This window comes from Pristiophorus japonicus, chromosome 9 (assembly GCF_044704955.1).
Source record: "Pristiophorus japonicus isolate sPriJap1 chromosome 9, sPriJap1.hap1, whole genome shotgun sequence".
NCBI lineage: Eukaryota > Metazoa > Chordata > Chondrichthyes > Pristiophoridae > Pristiophorus > Pristiophorus japonicus.
The window spans coordinates 93,171,825-93,191,263 of NC_091985.1; the positions used below are offsets into that span (position 1 = coordinate 93,171,825).

General features: G+C 42.9%; 1 protein-coding gene across 2 annotated transcripts in view; it reads left to right on the forward strand.

Annotated features, from left to right (window-relative positions):
• The window catches only part of cfap36 (cilia and flagella associated protein 36), a 191,613-nt gene that overhangs the window by 159,921 nt on the left and 12,253 nt on the right, over window positions 1-19,439 (forward strand). Inside the window, exons 7-8 of one of the 2 annotated variants that reach the window (XM_070889594.1) lie at window positions 571-645; window positions 16,101-16,203. In XM_070889594.1, the coding sequence (XP_070745695.1) occupies window positions 571-645; window positions 16,101-16,203 (178 nt within the window). The remainder of the gene's footprint in view (window positions 1-570; window positions 646-16,100; window positions 16,204-19,439) is intronic. The other variant, XM_070889595.1, reaches the window with a different exon arrangement.

Here is a 19,439-nt window from a genome sequence, read left to right on the forward strand (position 1 = left end):
GCGTCCCAATGTAGCCTGGCCATAGCATCTCTCAGCGAGTCAGCATTTTCTTAAAGTTAGCATGTCATTTTAGAAAGCAGTGTCGATCCCTTAGGGGAACTGCCTTCTAAAATGAAAAAAATTAAAATAATTTAAAAATAGGCAGCCCTTAGCCCTTAGAACCCAACTGCCTCTGAAAATGTTTTAAAAAATAATTCCGAAATGGCAGTCTTCAGCTCTTAAAGCCTAACTGCCTTCTGTACGTAAAAAAAAGTGCTTTCATGAGTATATTCAAGGCTGAGCTAGATTTTTGGACTCTAGGGGAATCAAGGGATATGGAAATCGGGCGGGACAGTAGAATTGAGGTCAAAGATCAACCATGATCTTCTTGAATGTTAGAGCAGGCTTAAGGGTCCGTCAAGCCTACTCCTACTCCTAATTCTTATGCTCTTAGAGTTTACCCCAGTTCAGATGATTGGTTTCCATTTCCTTATCTGAAATTGGATAAAGTGTACAGTATGTGTAGATGTTAAGGAACCTGCTTTGTAGTGCAGTGAGGATAATTGTTTTAACATACCAAATTTTTTACAGGCTGTTCAGAAATCTTTACAAAAGAGAGCATCAGCGAGAGAAGATGCAGTTGCATCCACAAGTAACCTAGATGAGGTAGTAGATGAATTTGCGAAATTCTTAGTCTCTGTAATAAGGTAGTTACTAACTTGTCAAACAATTTTGTTTTCTTTGAAAAATTCATACTTCTTTAATCATGAAGGTTTCTTTGGAAAAGAAATGATCTATATTAAACTTGATATTGTCAGATAAGTGCAAGAATCTAAAACTTGGCACAGGATTCTTGCATATATCAACATTATAGGGCAATGCATCTAAAATCCAAATCTTTATATTGTTTTATGTCTTCTTATTGGCTATTACTGTGGCTTGGCAGTAAGTCTATTTTCATCTTTTAAGTTCTCAGCCTCCATTTGATAGTTCATATATTTGTATGCACTGTCAACCAAAAAGTAATTTGGTATAAATTTATTTAAAAATAATCTCTACCTCTTTTGTGTTATTGATTTTAGTATCCTGAAAGGTACTTTGCATTATGAAAACTTGCGCTGTTTTGAAACATGTAGTTTTAAATGTGCATTAGTGATATCGGACATGAACTTTTGCAAGAGAGATGTTTGTTTGTAGTCCTACAGTTTGTTTGCCTTTTTCTGAAAAATGGGCTTGGAAATTCAGGCGTACCCATTTCTGGCACACAGGGGGCGAATAGTGCATTCACTGTGCTTGAATGGTGAGATCTGAAGCTCCCCAGATATTGGGCATTGGGCGTCATTATAATGGAGCCGGTGATAAAGCACTATCGGGTCCTGCTCTCCTCTGCCAAAACTGCTCACTATTTCAGGATCATCCTGTAATGCAAAGATAACCCCGGCTTCTCTTCTCCATTACAAACCATCTTCTTAAACTCCTCTCCCCTGCCTCCTCCACCGTCACATCCAGCAACAAGTGCGAGGAATTCATGGATTTCTTTGTCACTAAGATTCAGACCATCCATTCGGCTGCCTCTGCTGCTGTGCTACTTCCCCCTAGCCCATTGTGCCAAATTTGCCCTAAGGTTCCCCCCCACCCTAGTTCTGAACTTGCAATTTCTCTAGTTTCTCTTCCTTCTCCCCTCATGCCCTCGCCGAGCTCACCTTGTTTATGAGACGCCTTCAGAAAAAATTGAAGCATGACCACAACCTGGCTCTAATGCACCCACATCCTGGTTTATCTAAGGCGCATTTGGCTGCGTGTGAGTAACCTGCTCACCGGAGTTGATGCGATCATTAGCACAGGTGGGTCGGCACTTAACACAGTATTTAAAATGATAATCACATGGAAATGAGGAGATTTTCAATTCATTTTAACACGTCTTTGAATTTAACACCTCCAACATGTGTTTCCCAGTGCTTGGGAAACTTGGTAGTGAAATGGAGGCAAATTATAGGTACACTACACGGGGCTCTTTAAACTTCAGATTGCCTGATCTCAATAAAGGTTCATTGCTTACAACTGCTTTGTTGTAAAGGGTATGGTAACTTAGTGGTTATATTACTGGACTAGTAATCCAGAGGCCTGGACTAATGATCCGGAGATGTGCGTTCAAATCCCACAGCAGCTAAGGAATTTAAATTCAGTTAATTAAGTAAATCTGGAATAAAAAGCTTGTAACATTAACAGTGACCAAGTAACTACTGGATTGTCGTAAACACCCATCTGGTTTGCTTATGTGGTTGACGCTTAACAGGACTCTGACATGGTCTCGAAAGCCACTCAGTCAAGGACAATTAGGGATGGGCAATAACTCAGCGATGCCCGCATTGCGTGAATGAATTTTTTTTAAGTTCCTCTGGCAAATGTTTAGCAGAGAATTCTTATCAGCACAGAGGATTTTGAGAAGTTTGGAGTTTTTCAAAGGGACACCAGCAGAGGGGAGGCCTCCATGGGTGTTTTTGACACTACATCAGACAAGGAAGACAACCACCATCCACGGCAGCAATGATGTGTTGTGGTGGGATCAGCAGGTGCACAAGAGAGAGGTGCAGAACAGCAGAGAGGGGACCAACAGAAGGGCCGAGGTTACAGGGTGAGTCCCACACAACAGGGTGCACAGACAGAGGCTCAGCTTCCTTGATCTCTTGGAAGAGCAGTGCTTCTGCTGCCCAAGATTGGCATGTCAGGTGGTCGCAGGCTTATGCTGCATCCTAGAAGAAGACCTGCTCCCTGCTGGACCTGGTAACCACGCATTAACAGTGGCTGTGAAAGTCATCACCGCCCTCAATTTTTTTTGCCTCTGGTTCTTTCCAGGGCACTACCAGAGACATATTGAGGGTGTCTCAGTCTGCTGCGCATAAATGCATAAGGCAGATGATGGTTGGATTGTTTGCAAGGGTTGGGAGTTAGGTAAACTTCCCCTGTTAAGTAGCCAGAATAAGCGGGCACTCGCATTCGTCTTTCTGGCTGTCTTCTCATGGGTGCAGTGCGCTATTGATTGTACACACGTAACAATCTGAGGAGCATCACAGAAACCAGAAGGCTTTAGCAACCGCAAGGGGAATTATTCCAACAATGCGCAATTGGTGTGAAACCACAAGAAGAGATTCCCTGGAAGCTGTCATGATGCATTCATACTGCGGCAGTCCAACATTCCGGACCTTTTCATTCCAAGAAGCAGACTTGAGGGCTGGCTCGTAGGACACAATGGAGACTCCCTTCAAACTTGACTCATGACACCTGTGACGAATCCCAACAATGAGACACAGGAGTACAGCGAGAGCCACGTGACCACCGTGTTTTATGGAGCAAGCCATCGGAATGTTGAATATGCGCTTCTGGTGCTTAGATAGGTCTGGAGACATCCTTCAGTATTCGCCAGCGAAGGTGTCCAGAATCATCATAGGGTGCAGCAGAGTGAATTGCAGATGGAGGAGGACGAAGGCGCTCATCAGGTATCTTCTGATGAGAACTTTGAAGAGGAGGAAGAATATGAAGATGGGGCACCCATCGCTAGACAAGCCACGTACATTGCTGCCAGAGATGCCATCATAGCTAGAATGTTCAGTTAATTATTCCGACTGGAACAAATAACAAATGACCACCTCCCCCCCCCCCCCCCCCCACGCCCCGCTCTTTGCACCAAACAATCCTTCAACCACACATATACACATTACACATCTGCCCAATGGGTCCCATCATGTATTGACATCATGAAACAAGTGAAAGGGTGAGTTGGCACTTGAGATGTAATAATGGAGTTGGACGCCTCTAGCCTGACAGCGCGGACCTGAGCGGGAGCGGTGGCAGTAGAGGTGGCGGCTTAAAGGGAGCATCAGAGAAGGCCCAGGACACAGCACAGACCTGAGCAGGAGCGGCAGCAGCAGTTTAAAAACTAGAAAAACAAGGAGTGATGTCACAGGACAGCAGGTAGGTGATTGGTTGGTGATTATTACAGCTCTATTGCTCTCTAAGGTAAGTGGATTAAATTCAGCACTGGGAGAGTATTAACTACTATAACTTCAATGAATTAATAACAAACTAAATTAACTAATTAAAACTAAAAATGAAAACTAAAAATAATTTGAATAAAAACTGTAACTAATTATATAAATAACATAAGGCTAGATAGGGATGGCAATGCTGGTGGTGTGTCGTACCTGCAGCATGTGGGAGTTATTGGAGACCAACGACAATCCAAGCAACCACACCTGCGATAAGTGTCTGCAGCTCGAGAAACTTCAGCTCAGAGTTGTTGGGCTGGAGTTCGAGGTACTTTGGTAGAATAAATACTTTGTTAGGATAAATAAAAAAGCAAATTATTATTTAAATGGGGAGAGATTACAAAATGCTGCGGTACAGAGGGATCTGGGGGTCCTTGTACATGAAACAGAAAATGTTAGCATGCAGGTACAGCAAGTAATTAAGAAGGCAAATGGAATGTTGGCCTTTATTGCAAGGGTGATGGAGTATAAAAGTAGGAAAATCATGCCGCAGCTGTACAGGGCGCTAGTGAGACCACACCTGGAGTGCTGTGTACAGTTTTGGTCTTATTTAAGGAGGGATATACTTATATTGGAGGCAATTCAGAGAAGATTCACGAGGTTGATTCCTGGAATGAAGGGGTTGTCTTATGAAGAAAGGTTGAACAGGTTGGGCCTATACTCATTGGAGTTTAGAAGAATGAGAGGTGATCTTATTGAAACGTATAAGATTCTGAGGCAGCTTGACAGGGTAGATGTTTCCCTTCGTGGGGGAATCTAGAACTAGGGGCATAGTTTCAAAATAAGTGGTCGCCCGTTTTAAACAGAAATGAGGAGGAATTTCTTCTCTCAGAGGGTCGTGAATCTTTGGAATTATCTACCCCAGAGAGCTGTGGAGGCTGGGTCATTGAATATATTTAAGGTGGAGATAGACAGATTTTTGAACAATAAGGGAGTCAAGGGTTATGGGGAGTGGGCAAGGAAGTGGAGTTGAGGTCAAGATCAGATCAGCCATGATCTTATTGAATGGCGGAGCAGCCTCAGGAGCTAAATGGCCTACTCCTGCTCCTATTTCTTATGTTATTATGTTCTTATCCAGTTGTCGTGGTCCACGTAGGAACCAACGCCATAGGTAGAATTAGGAACGAGGTTCTGCTGAGAAAGTTTGAGGACTTGGGGTCCAAATTAAAAAGCAGAACCTCAAAGGTAATAATCTCTGAATTGTTAACTGAGCCATGCGCCAATTGGCATAGGGATAAGCAGATTAGAAGGTTAAATGCATGGCAGAAAATGTGGTGTAGGAGGCAAGGGTTTCGCTTCATGGGCCACTGGCACTAGTACTGGGGAAAGAGGGAGCTGTTCCATTGGGACGGACTCCACTTAAACCGGGCTGGAACCAGTGTCCTGGCGAATCAAATACTAGGGCAGTAGACAAAACTTTAAACTAATAAAGGCGGGGTGGGAGGATTCAGGAAAGGGTAAATTTTAAAGCAGCAAGGGAATTTTCAAGGCTCTAGAGCAGAGCAGAGTTTTGGGTAAAAATAAGCAGAGTGGGTCAGGAAGGGACAGAAAGAGTAACTAAGGTAATATGGCATCAGTGACGACGGTGACATTAGGGAAAAATAGAAAAAAGTCAAAGCTAAGTACACTATATCTGAATGCGCGAAGCATTCACAACGAAATAGATGAATTAATAGCGCAGATAGAAATTACTAGGTTTGATCTGATAGATAGTACGGAGACGTGGTTGCAGAGTGACCCAAGGTTGGGAACTAAATATTCCAGGAAACTTAACTTTTAGGAGAGATAGGCAAAATGGAAAAGAAGGAGATAGCCTTGATAATAAAAGATGGGATAAAGACAGTAGAGAGAAAGGATCCTAGCTCGAAAAATCAAAAAATAAAATCAGTTTGGGTGGAGATAAGCAACAGCGAGGGGCAGAAAACATTGGTGGGAGTTGCTTATAGGCCCTCAAACAGGGGTTGTAATGTAGGGCAGAGTATAAATCAGGAAATTAGAGGCGCAAGTAACAAGGGTAATACAGTAATCAGATAAGGCCATCTCTGACCATTCCCTTGTATTGCTCTCTACCTGCATCCCCTTCCCCTATCCAATCCTACTTCCTTCTGCATCCGCCCCTAGAAAAAACTCTCTCCAAACTCTGTTATCAACCTTTGGCCCTCCATTCACCATGACATTTTTACAGCCACCGATCTGCTCAACCACACCCTCACCACCATCTTTGATGCCCTAGTCCCTATTAAAACCATTACTCTCTCTCACCCTGCTCGTTCCCCCTGGTACGGCCATCATCTTCGCTCCTTCAAGTTCAAGGGGTGCAGACTTGAATGGATGTGGCGGACAACTGGTTTAGCCATTCACCGCCAGGTTTGGCTGGACCACATAAAGCATTATTGAGTCCTATTCTTGTCTGCCAAAATTGCTCACAATTCCAGGATCATTCTGAAATGCAAAGATAAGCCCTGGCTACTATTCTCTACTGCTAACCGTCTTTTAAACCCCTCTCCCCTGTCTCCACCGCACTCACCTCCAACAACAAGTGCGAAGAGCTCATGGACTTCTTTGTCTCAAAGATTGAGACCATCCGCTCAGCTGCCTCTGCCACTTCCCTTTCTTCCCCTAGCCCACCGGGCCAAACGTCATCTGAGGTTCCCCCCCCTGCCTTAGCCCTGAACTTGCACTCTCTGATCTCCCCTCTTCACCTCTCAACGCTCATCTTGTTCATGAGACCCACTTCCTGCTCTCTTGACCCTGTTCCCACTAAACTGCTGACCACCCAACTTCCTTTTGTGGCTCCCATGTTAGCTGACATTGTTAACAGAGCTCTCTCCTCAGGTACTGTCCCCCTATCCTTCAAATCTGCCGTCATCACCCCTCTCCTCAAAAAATCAACCCTTGACCCCCACTGTGCTTGCAAGCTACCGCCCCATCTCCAACTTCCCTTTCCTCTACAAAGTCCTTGACTATGTCAACTCCCAAATACGTGCCCAGCTTTCCCGGAACTCAATGTTTGAATCCCTTCAATCTGGTTTCCGTGCCTGCCACAGTACTAAAAGTCATCCTTTGTGACTGTGACAAAGGTAAACTATCCCTCCTCGTCCTTCTCAACCTGTCTGCAGCCTTTGACATGGTTGACCACTCCATCCTCCTCCAACATCTCTCCACCATCGTCCAGTTGCGTGGTTCCATTCTTATCTATCTAATCATAGCCAGAAACTAACCTGCAATGGCTTCTCTTCCCACTTCTGCATCATTACCTCTGGTGTCCCCCAACCTTGGCCCCCTCCTATTTTGCATCTATATGCTGCCCTTTGGCGACATCATCCGAAAACATGGTGTCAGTTTCCACATGTGCGCTGATGACACCCAGCTCTACCTCACCACCACTTCTCTTGACCCCTCCATGGTCTCTAAATTGTCAGACTGCTTGTCCGAAATCCAGAACTGGATGAGTAGAAATTTTCTCTAATTAAGAACATAAGAATTAGGAACAGGAGTAAGCCATCTAGCCCCTCGAGCCTGCTCCGCCATTCAATAAGATCATGGCTGATCTGGCCGTGGACTCAGCTCCACTTACCCGCCCTCTCCCCGTAACCCTTAATTCCCTTATTGGTTAAAAATCTATCTATCTGTGACTTGAATACATTCAATGAGCTAGCCTCAACTACTTCCTTGGGCAGAGAATTCCACAGATTCACAACCCTCTGGGAGAAGAAATTCCTTCTCAACTCGGTTTTAAATTGGCTCCCCCGTATTTTGAGGCTGTGCCCCCTAGTTCTAGTCTCCCCTACCAGTGGAAACAACCTCTCTGCCTCTATCTTGTCTATCCCTTTCATTATTTTAAATGTTTCTATAAGATCACCCCTCATCCTTCTGAACTCCAACGAGTAAAGACCCAGTCTACTCAATCTATCATCATAAGATAAACCCCTCATCTCCGGAATCAGCCTAGTGAATCGTCTCTGTACCCCTTCCAAAGCCAGTATATCCTTCCTTAAGTAAGGTGACCAAAACTGCACGCAGTACTCCAGGTGCGGCCTTACCAATACCCTATACAGTTGCAGCAGGACCTCCCTGCTTTTGTACTCTATCCCTCTCGCAATGAAGGCCAACATTCCATTCGCCTTCCTGATTACCTGCTGCACCTGCAAACTAACTTTTTGGGATTCATGTTTTATGTTTTGCAGGTAGACTCTAAAAGAGTTTCATGCACAAGGACCCCCAGGTCCCTCTGCACCGCAGCATGTTGTAATTTCTCCCCATTCAAATAATATTCCCTTTTACTGTTTTTTTTCCCAAGGTGGATGACCTCACACTTTCCGACATTGTATTCCATCTGCCAAACCTTAGTCCATTCGCTTAACCTATCTAAATCTCTTTGCAGCCTCTCTGTGTCCTCTACACAACCCGCTTTCCCACTAATCTTTGTGTCATCTGCAAATTTTGTTACACTACACTCTGTCCCCTCTTCCAGGTCATCTATGTATATTGTAAACAGTTGTGGTCCCAGCACCGATCCCTGTGACACACCACTAACCACCGATTTCCAACCCGAAAAGGACCCATTTATGTCGATTCTCTGCTTTCTGTTAGCCAGCCAATTCTCTATCCGTGCTAATACATTTCCTCTGACTCCGCGTACCTCTATCTTCTGCAGTAACCTTTTGTGTGGCACCTTATCGAATGTCTTTTGGAAATCTAAATACACCACATCCATCGGTACACCTCTATCCACCATGCTCGTTATATCCTCAAAGAATTCTAGTAAATTAGTTAAACATGATTTCCCCTTCATGAATCCATGCTGTGTCTGCCTGATTGCACTATTCCTATCTAGATGTCCCGCTATTTCTTCCTTAATGATAGTTTCAAGCATTTTCCCCACTACAGATGTTAAACTAGCTGGCCTATAGTTACCTGCCTTTTGTCTGCCCCCTTATAAATATTGGGAAGACCGAAGCCATTGTCTTCGATCCCCACCACAAACTGCGTTCCCTAGCCACCGACTCCATTCCTCTCCCTAGCATCTGTCTGAGGCTGAACCAGACTGTTCGCAACCTAGGTGTTATATTTGATCCTGAAATGAGCTTTCGGTCACATATCAGCGGCATAACTAAAACCACCGATTTACACCTCCATAACATTGCTGGTCTCCGCCCCTGCCTCAGGTCATCTGCTGCTGAAACCCTCATCCATGCCTTTGTTACCTCTCGACTTGACTACTCCAAAGCACTCCTGATTGGCTTCCCACATTCCACCCGACGTAAACTTGAGGTCATCCAAAACTCAGCAGTCCGTGTCCTAACTCGCACTAAGTCCCGTTCACCCCTGTGCTCGCTGACCTACATTGGCTCCTGGTTAAGCAATGCCTCGATTTCAAAATTCTCATCCTTATTTACAAATACCTCCATGGCCTCGCCCCTTCCTATCTCTATAATCTCCTTCAGCCTCACAACCGCCTCCCCCCCCCCCCCCCGCCCCCCACCTCACCCCCCCGCCTGAAATATCTGCGCTCCTCAAATTCTGCCCTTTTGAGCATCCCTGATTATATATGCTCAACCGTCGGTAGCCATGTCTTCAGCTGCCTGCCTGGGCCATAAGCTCTTGAACTCCCTCCCTAAACCTCTCCACCTCTTTACCTCTCTTTCCTCTTTTAAACTGGTCCTTAAAACCTACCTCTTTGACCAAGCTTTTGGTCATCTGCCGTAATTTCTTCTTATTGGCTTGGTGTCAAATTTTTTTTTTGTCTTATAACACTGTTGTGATGTGCCTTGGGACGTTTTACTACGTTAAAGGCGCTATATAAATACAAGTTGTTGTTGTTTATCTCTATCCACATGGATTCTATTTATGTCTTGCTGATAGCTGCATCTATTGCCTTTATGTTATTCCTAATAAGTACAGCTACTCTACCTCCCATTTTCCCCTCTCTATCTTTTCTAAATATATTATACCTTGTAATGTTTAATTCCCAGTCCTGATTTTTCTGTAGCCATGTCTCAGTAATCCCGCCTATGTTTGGTTCCTCATAACGCATGATTGCCTCCAGATTCCCTGTTTCATTTTAGACTAATATGTACATTGCTGAACAGACAGATTAACTCATTTTTAATAGCAGTTCCTCTCACATTATTTTTAACCATCTTTTTAAACTTGTGTTCTATAACTCTATTTATTCCCTGGCCATCAATATCCTCCCTTTATTCTTTCCTATGCTCTCCTTTCCTGGTTTATTTATATTTAGGCTGGTTTTATTTCTTGTAGATCCCTCCCCCTGTCTTAATAGTTTAAAGCCTTGCCACCTCCCTATTTACCCTTTCTGCTAGGACACGGATCCCATCCTGGTTCAGGTGGTGCTCGTCCCCACTTTCTGTCCCAGTACTGGTGCCAGTGTCCCATGAATGGAATTCCTCCTTCCCACACCAGTTCTTTAGCCACGTGTTAATTCTCCTGATCTGATTGTTTCTATGCTAGTTTGCACATGACTTGGCCAATAATCCAGAGATTATTACCCTCGAGGTCCTGCTTTTTAATATAGCTCCTAACTCCTGATTCTCCCTCAGCAGGACCTCCTCCATGTTCTTACCTAAGTAGTTTGTTCTCACATGAACCATGACAACTGGATTTACCCCCTCCCTTTTCAAATTCCTCTCCAGCTGCCTCAAGATATCCCTTACCGGGTAGGCAACACACCCTTCGTGATTCTCGTTCTTGGCTGTAGAGGATGCTATCTATCCCCCTAATTATAGAATCCCCTATCACTACCACATTTCTATTCTGCTCTCTCCCCCGCACCCCCCTTGGACAGCCTTCTGATCCATGGTGCCTTGGTCTGCATCGTGGCTGTCTTCTCCGCAGTCTTTCTAATTGTCCTCACAGGTAACAAGTACATTGTACCCGTTGGACAGGGTCTTAAATCTAAACAAAGCAAACTATGTAGGTATGAGATGCGGATTGGCTAAGGTAGATTGGGAAACTACATTAAAACTATGGCAGTAGACAAGCAATGGCTAGCATTTAAAAAATTAATACATAATTTACAAAAAATATACATTCCTTTAATATACAAAAATTCCACAGGAAAAGTGATCCAATCGAGGCCAATTAGAGAAGTTAAAGATAATATTAGATCAAAGGAAGAGGCTTATAATGTTGCCAAAAAGAATAGTAAGCCTAAGGATTGGGAGGATTTTAGAATTCAGCAAAGGAGGACCAAGAATTTGATATGGAAAGAGAAAAAACAATATGAGAATAAATTAGCAAAAGCCGTAAAAACAGAGTGTAAACGTTTCTATAGGTATGTAAATAGGAAGAGATTAGTGAAAGTAAACACTGGCCCATTAGAGGCAGAGACAAGAGGAATTATAATGGGCAATAAGGAAATGGCAGGGACATTAAACAAAAAACTTTTGTTTAATGACCCTGCCATTTCCTTATTGTCCTCACGGTAGAAGACACAAAACATATTGTGGAAATAATGGGGAAGAAAGGGTCTGGAGAGAATGAGGAACTTAAAGAAATCAGTGTAAGTAAAGACATAGTACTGGAGAAATTAATGGGACGTAGTGGCGACAAATCTCCTGGACCTGACGACTTGCATCCTAGGATTTTAAAAGGGGTAGCTGCAGAGATAGTGGATGCAATGGTATTAATCTTCCAGAATTTCCTAGATTCTAGAACAGTCCCCAAGGATTGGAAGGTGGCAAACATAATCCCGCTATTTAAGAAAGGAGGAAGAGAAAAAATGGGGAACAATAGGGCAGTTAACCTGACATCAGTAGTAGGCAAAATCTATTATTAGGGACGTCATAACAGGGTACTTAAAAATCATGATATGATTAGGCAGAGTCAACATGGTTTTATGAAAGGGAAATCATGTTTGACAAATCTGTTAGAGTTTTTGAAGATGGAACTAGTAGGATGGATAAGGGCGAACCAGTGGATGTAGTGCATTTAGATTTTCAAAAAGCATTTGATAGGTGCCACACAAGAAGTTATTACACAAAATTAGGACTGATGGGATTGGGGGTAATATTTTAGCATGGATTGAGGATTGGTTAATGCACAGAAAACAGAGAGTAGGAATAAATGGGACTTTTTTGGGTTGGCAGGCGGTAACTAGTGGGGTACTGCAAGGATCAGTGCTCGGGCCTCAGCTATTTACAATCTATATTAATGCCTTAGATGAAGGGACTGAGTGTAACATATTCAAGTTTGCTGATGATACAAAGTTAGGTGGGAAAGTAAGCTGTGAGGAGGACGCAAAGAGGCTGCAGAGAGATATAGACTGGTTGACTGAGTGGGCAAGAACATGGCAAATAGAATACAATTTGGGGAAGTGTGAAATTATCCATTTTGGTAGGAAAAACAAAAAAGCAGAATATGTTTTGAATGGGAAATGCTTGCATTCAGAGGGACCTAGGTGTCTTTGTACATGAATCACAGAAAGTTAACATGCAAGTACAGCAAGCAATTAAGAAAGCAAATGGTGTGTTCGCCTTTGTTACAAAGGGATTAGAGTGTAAGAGTAAAGAAGTCTTACAACAATTAGGGCATTGGTGAGACCACACCTGGAGTACCGTGTACAGTTCTGGTCGCCTTACCTAAGGAAAGACAGACTTGCCTTGGAGGGAATGTAAAGAAAGTTTACTAGACTGGTTCCTGGGATGAGCTGATTGCCCTACGAGGAGAGATTGAGTAGACTCAGCCTATATAACCTAGAGTTTAGAAAAATGAGAGGTGATCTAATTGAAACATAAAATTCTTAAGGGGCTGACAGGGTTAATGTTGAGAAAATGTTTCCCCTGGCTGGGAAATCAAGAACATGTGGTCATAGTCTCAGAATCAGGGGTTGGACATTTAGGACTGAGATGAGGAGAAATTTCTTCACTCAAAGAGTTGTGAATCTTTAGAATTCTTTACCTCAGAGAGCTGTGGATGCTCAGTCATTGAGTATATTCAAGACACAGGTCAATAAATTTTAGGGAACTAAGGGAATTAATGGATATGGGATAGTGCCGGAAGGTGGAGTTGAGGCAGAAGATCAGCCATGACCTTGTTGAATGGTGGAGTAGGCTCAAAGGGCCAAATGTCCTACTCCAGCTGCTACTTCTTATGTTCTTATCCTCTCTGCTATTGTGGAGAATGTGTATGGCACGTCCCTCAGTACCTCGCAACGGTCCTGATGCACCACTAGCATTCTCCTTCTCAACAATGGCCCCCATGGTTCAGCATCTGTGTCCAGCTTAGCAGAGTTTGAAGAGGATTGTACCCTCTCTCCCACTGACGCAGACTCTCCACAGCTGTCACTGCCATTCAGTGTCTGCACGTGCTTACTTGTGAATCAACAGGTGAAAACCCAACTAACTCTCTAACTGGGCTGTACGTCCAGTAGTGGTGCACCTTCAGAAGGAATGAGGTCTTCTGAGGAATCATTCTCGTGCATCTCCAGCGACACTTGCTGTACGTGTGAAGGCCCTGGAAGACAAAAGAAAGGGATATAAATTAGTCGTGGCAAAGTAACGATCTTGACAATCACCATATACCTTCTTCGCATAGTCATTGATCAAATAAAGTCAGCATGCGTGTCAGTGATATTTTTGATTCTGTCACCAGCTATCTGCGAGTTCCCAATCTCTCCATCGATTGAAAGAGATGCAGATATGCCATTTATCTCCATGGCATCCTCCTCTGTATCTGTGAGCTACACTTCCAGCCCTCTCCCTGTCCCTTGCGTTTTGCGCACTCTTCTCCTGCAAGGAGCAAGTGACCAGACCTGTGGGTGACTGAAGGTCATGTATTCACTGGATGGATGCAGTGCATTCGATGAGGGTGACTATGAGATAGATGAATCACATTGCATAAGGATTGGGATGAGTGGCCACAGTGAATGGATACATGGGGAGTCCTAAATTTACCATTTGAACATGTGCCCCTTGCCCTACTCAGATAACCTCAGATGCCTCCTTTCCAGGTTGACGAGCATAGAAAGTAAAGGATATGTTCTGCTGAAACTTAAGTGGGTGTGAGGAGTGATGTGATAGAGTACCTTGGCAAGCCAGGGGGACATGGGGTTGCACAACAGGATGTAGGTGAATCAGTTAATGTACTCACTTTTCCTGACCTGCTTAGGTCATTAAACTGCTTCCTGCATTGTATCCAAGACCTGGGCACAATGCTCCTGCTGCTCACCTCCTCAGCCACCTCCAATCACACCTTGGTGACAGCCGCAGGTTTCTTCTTCCCATTGATAGGGAAAAGTATGGCCATCCTGCTCCTGACTGCACCCAACAGTAATTCCAGGGAAGCATAATTTATATCTAGGTGCTGTCCTTGCTCTTTGTGCATCAATCCTGTATATCTTCTGGCTCCTCCAAATTCCATTTCTCCATTGGCCCTTTAAATAGTGGAGTTGAGATCGTGTCATGGGAGTGTGCATCATGCCTGCTGTGTAGCTTGGAGATGCAAAATCCGGAAGTCAAAATTTATTGCCTCAATCAAGCTGAAATCGGAGAATCCCCTGTCGCTTTGAACCCGCCTTTACATTAATATGGTGGGCCATTGTGTCTGTAAACTAAAGATCTGTTTGAGCTAGTGGAATCCAGTCCGTAGGGAGAGAGCTAATTTGATAATGATAATAAAAGCTTATACTGTACTTTATGGCAAATTGCCTTCAAATAAGTAAGTGATTTCTGGTTCTGCACTCTCTTTGTATAAGCCTAACCGAATAAGTAAAATTAAGCTTTTTGTCCAGTTTAGTTTCTTTCCAATGAATTAAAAAAATTAAAAAATAGCCAGGCAAAAAGGCTAATTTGAGCTAAAAAGCAATTAGTACCATTAAGTGATAATTAATGGTACTAAATTGAGCAAAGCTAACAGTTCCTATGCTTTTTCCCACTTTGAAACTTCCCTGCTGTATAAATGGGACAGTTTCACCATCATGACATGAGCACTGTGCCTGTGAGGCATTGGTGGCTGACTCTTCCCAAGTGTGAGGTGACCAAATTGCTTTACCAGTAAATATTGCATTCCCATTCAAATTTCAGATTCAGGTCTCTGTTGTGAGTTTTAATTATATTTGTTCTGGGCAAATTTAATTGGTTTTTGAAGGAACCACAAGAATGGAGCACATTGGGATAGCACAGTATTGTGGTACTGTGGGGAGAGCAGATGACAGAGGCCGTATTCTTTTTTGCAAATAATAGATTTAAGCAAGCTGCTAGAGCAGTATTAAAACTGGTGAGCAGTCATGCTTGAGGCTTTAGATTTGAACTCATCTAATTAGGAAGTCAGTATTGTAATCCTTGGAATACAAGCTACAGTCACATATTTGATAGCATAAGAGGTAAGATCATAGCAATCCAGCAGACTAAATGTATTGCCTTCTTCTGTGTAAGCTAACAACAAGCTACTCTTTTTAAATAAAGAAAACACATTTTATGTTTTTGAATGTATGTTTGAAAACAATTTATTTAATTATAAAATCTTTAATTTTTTTTATATCAAATACTTTTATTTCAAAAAATGAAGTAAAACTTTGAACATATAAAACGTTTTATTTATGTGTAATGCCTTGAGGATAGGGAGGGGCGATAGAATTCTAATGCAGATTTGTTGAGTGTGTGTTAACAGCATTATTTGAATAGACTTGCTGTGAGGATTCATTACCACAAAAATAATGCCTGGAGATTTGTCAATACAAAATAATTGGATATAGTAATTGTGAAGTATAGTATAGTACACTGGTACTCATAGTACAGCGCTCAGCAGCTCACTTCTCCCTCACCTGTAGCCACAGTCAAAAACTGAGGCAAACTGCTGGAAATATCCTAGATTTTCCAATAGGTATTATTTTAACTGCCAACAATTCATGTAAAACAAATAGATTACCACTGGGATTAAAATAATCGCAATTGGAAAATTTAGGATGACAAGTCAATATCCTGGAAGGATAGACATAACATTGAACACACAAGTAAGGTAGAACTAAAACTCCAAGGCATTGAAAACTAATGAGAGGGTAAGGGAAGTACTATGTCCTGAATCATCAAGCTTGAATATTTTATATTTTTTCAGAGTGTTACAAAGTCTATAAAAAACACAGAGAAAGTACCAGAAGCTGTATCCTCAACTGAAATTAAAAACGAGATGGGCAATGATCGGCAAAGCAATTTATCAGGTAACAGCAGGAACAACACCTGTAAAGTTAAAGGTATTAATGATATTAGTAGTGTTCTTTACGGCTGATCGATAATGTTTCAATTTGTATATATTATCCTATGAATGCACCCCAACACCCTGTATGCTCTAGCTATCGTTTCACAGGATTGTTCACGTACTTTAGAGATGTATGCACTAGAATGCCCAGATCTCTTTCTTTCTCCACCTGATTTAATGTTTTTAAATGCAAGTTATTGTTGTTTGCAGTGTTTGAGAAGTTACAAGTGTTTCACTATTGTGTTGTCTGATGCAGAAGAAACCAACTTAGACCATGAAACATATTAAATATTCCACAAAAATGTTTTAATTTAATAAAACAATTTACATTTATTTACCATTAGTAAGAATAGAGGGGCAATGCTGAACTTCCTTATGGGGAAGACAATGGGTTCGAATTTCCAAACAATCCTCCAGCGCCCAATTGCCGCCCAAAAGACCACTAAGATTCCCATTATCGCTGGTGAAAAATTCCCACAAAAAAGAAAAAAATCTGCCCAGCAAAAAAAATGGACGTTGCACCTTGATTCTCGACAAAAAAGTGGAATCTTGGCCCGATTGGGCGGTTCTTAAAGAAAATGGGCGATAATTAATAAATTTACTAAAAATTTACACCGAGGCTGCGGGTTGGGCCTAGGAGGAGAAAAGCACAAAAAATATTTTTTCTAAAAACATAAAATAAAAAAGTCATAAAAACATTTTTCAGGACCCTTTTCACAAATCACGGCAAGAGAATTTTAAAATAATTAGTAAAAAAACAATTACTTTGATGTGTAGTGACTGTTGTAAAGTAGGGAAACACGGCAGCCAATTTGTACACAGCAGTGTCTCACAAACAGTAGTGAGGTAAATGACCAGATAATCTGTTTTTTTTTTAGTGATGTTGGTTGAGGGATAAATGTTGCTCAGGACACTGGGAACATTCCCCTGCTCCTTCTTCAAACAGTGCCATTGGATCTTTTACATACACCTGAGAGGAAAGAAGAGGCTTCTGTCTAATGTTTCATCTAAATGACAGAACCTCTGACAGTGCAGCACTCCCTCAAAACTGCACTGAAGTGTCAACCTGGATTGTGCTCCAGTCTTTGGAATGGGGCTTGAACTCACAACCTTCTGACTCAGAGGCGAGAGTGCCACTAACTAAGCCAAGACTATAATATTATATGGCTGCCTAAGGTTACAAACATGGAAAAGGAAGATTGGAACTTAGATGATCCTCTATGGCATGCCCAGTCTTCTAAATCAAGAGTTGATTTTTGACCAGCCAGCATAGTTCATTAATGTGACCTGGAGGGGTAGACCTATTATTTGGCGCTGGGATTCTTCCCACTCCATTATAAATAACCCTGCAACTCAGTACCCTAACTGGTAGGGCAGTCTTCACTGCACAAACATTGGTACGTTTATCTGTGCTGATAAGCAATGTTCCCAGTAATTTTTTTGGGTGCCGCACGGCCCTTTTAAGGGGCTGCGCAGGCCATTCAAAATATTGCGCATGTGCGGTTTCTGCATTCAAAAACCGGCAATTTGGCTGTGTGGGATCCCGGGAACACTGCGCAGCTTACAGGGAACATTGCTGATAAGCTGTTTGATTTTAATGATTAAACTCCAACTCCAGTCCCTCACCCTTGGCTCTTAGCAATCTGTGCATAAGAGCATTGCAACATCTAAACAAAAACAAGTAGTGGGATTATCATTCCAGTAAGGGTAACTATCAGAGCTGCTTTCTGTGGACTTTTTCCTCACTGGTACTAGGACTGACTAAGACAGTGCAGTAACCAGGCTGACTTGGACAATTCCTCAGAACAGCATTGCCTTTTCTCATTTGAAAATGGCATCATAAATTAGAGACATAGAAACATAGAAAATAGGTGCAGGAGTAGGCCATTCGGCCCTTCTAGCCTGCACCGCCATTCAATGAGTTCATGGCTGAACATGCAACTTCAGTACCCCATTCCTGCTTTCTCGCCATACCCCTTGATCCCCCTAGTAGTAAGGACTTCATCTAACTCCTTTTTGAATATATTTAGTGAATTGGCCTCAACTACTTTCTGTGCTAGAGAATTCCACAGGTTCACCACTCTCTGGGTGAAGAAGTTTCTCCTCATCTCGGTCCTAAATGGCTTACCCCTTATCCTTAGACTGTGTCCCCTGGTTCTGGACTTCCCCAACATTGGGAACATTCTTCCTGCATCTAACCTGTTCAACCCAGTCAGAATTTTAAACGTTTCTATGAGGTCCCCTCTCATTCTTCTGAACTCCAGTGAATACAACCCAGTTGATCCAGTCTTTCTTGATAGGTCAGTCCCGCCATCCCGGGAATCAGCATGGTGAACCTTCGCTGCACTCCCTCAATAGCAAGAATGTCCTTCCTCAGGTTAGGAGACCAAAACTGTACACAATACTCCAGGTGTGGCCTCACCAAGGCCCTGTACAACTGTAGTAACACCTCCCTGCCCCTGTACTCAAATCCCCTCGCTATGAAGGCCAACATGCCATTTGCTTTCTTAACCGCCTGCTGTACCTGCATGCCAACCTTCAATGACTGATGTACCATGACACCCAGGTCTCGTTGCACCTCCCCTTTTCCTAATCTGTCACCATTCAGATAATAGTCTGTCTCTCTGTTTTTATCACCAAAGTGGATAACCTCACATTTATCCACATTATACTTCATCTGCCATGCATTTGCCCACTCACCTAACCTATCCAAGTCGCTCTGCAGCCCATAGCATCCTCCTCGCAGCTCACACTGCCACCCAACTTAGTGTCATCCGCAAATTTGGAGATACTACATTTAATCCCCTCGTCTAAATCATTAATATACAGTGTAAACAGCTGGGGCCCCAGCAGAGAACCTTGCGGTACTCCACTAGTCACTGCCTGCCATTCTGAAAAGTCCCCATTTACTCCTACTCTTTGCTTCCTGTCTGACAACCAGTTCTCAATCCATGTCAGCACACTACCCCCAATCCCATGTGCTTTAACTTTGCACATTAATCTCTTGTGTGGGACCTTGTCGAAAGCCTTCTGAAAGTCCAAATATACCACATCAACTGGTTCTCCCTTGTCCACTCTACTGGAAACATCCTCAAAAAATTCCAGAAGATTTGTTAAGCATGATTTCCCTTTCACAAATCCATGCTGACTTGGACCTATCATGTCACCTCTTTCCAAATGCACTGCTATGACATCCTT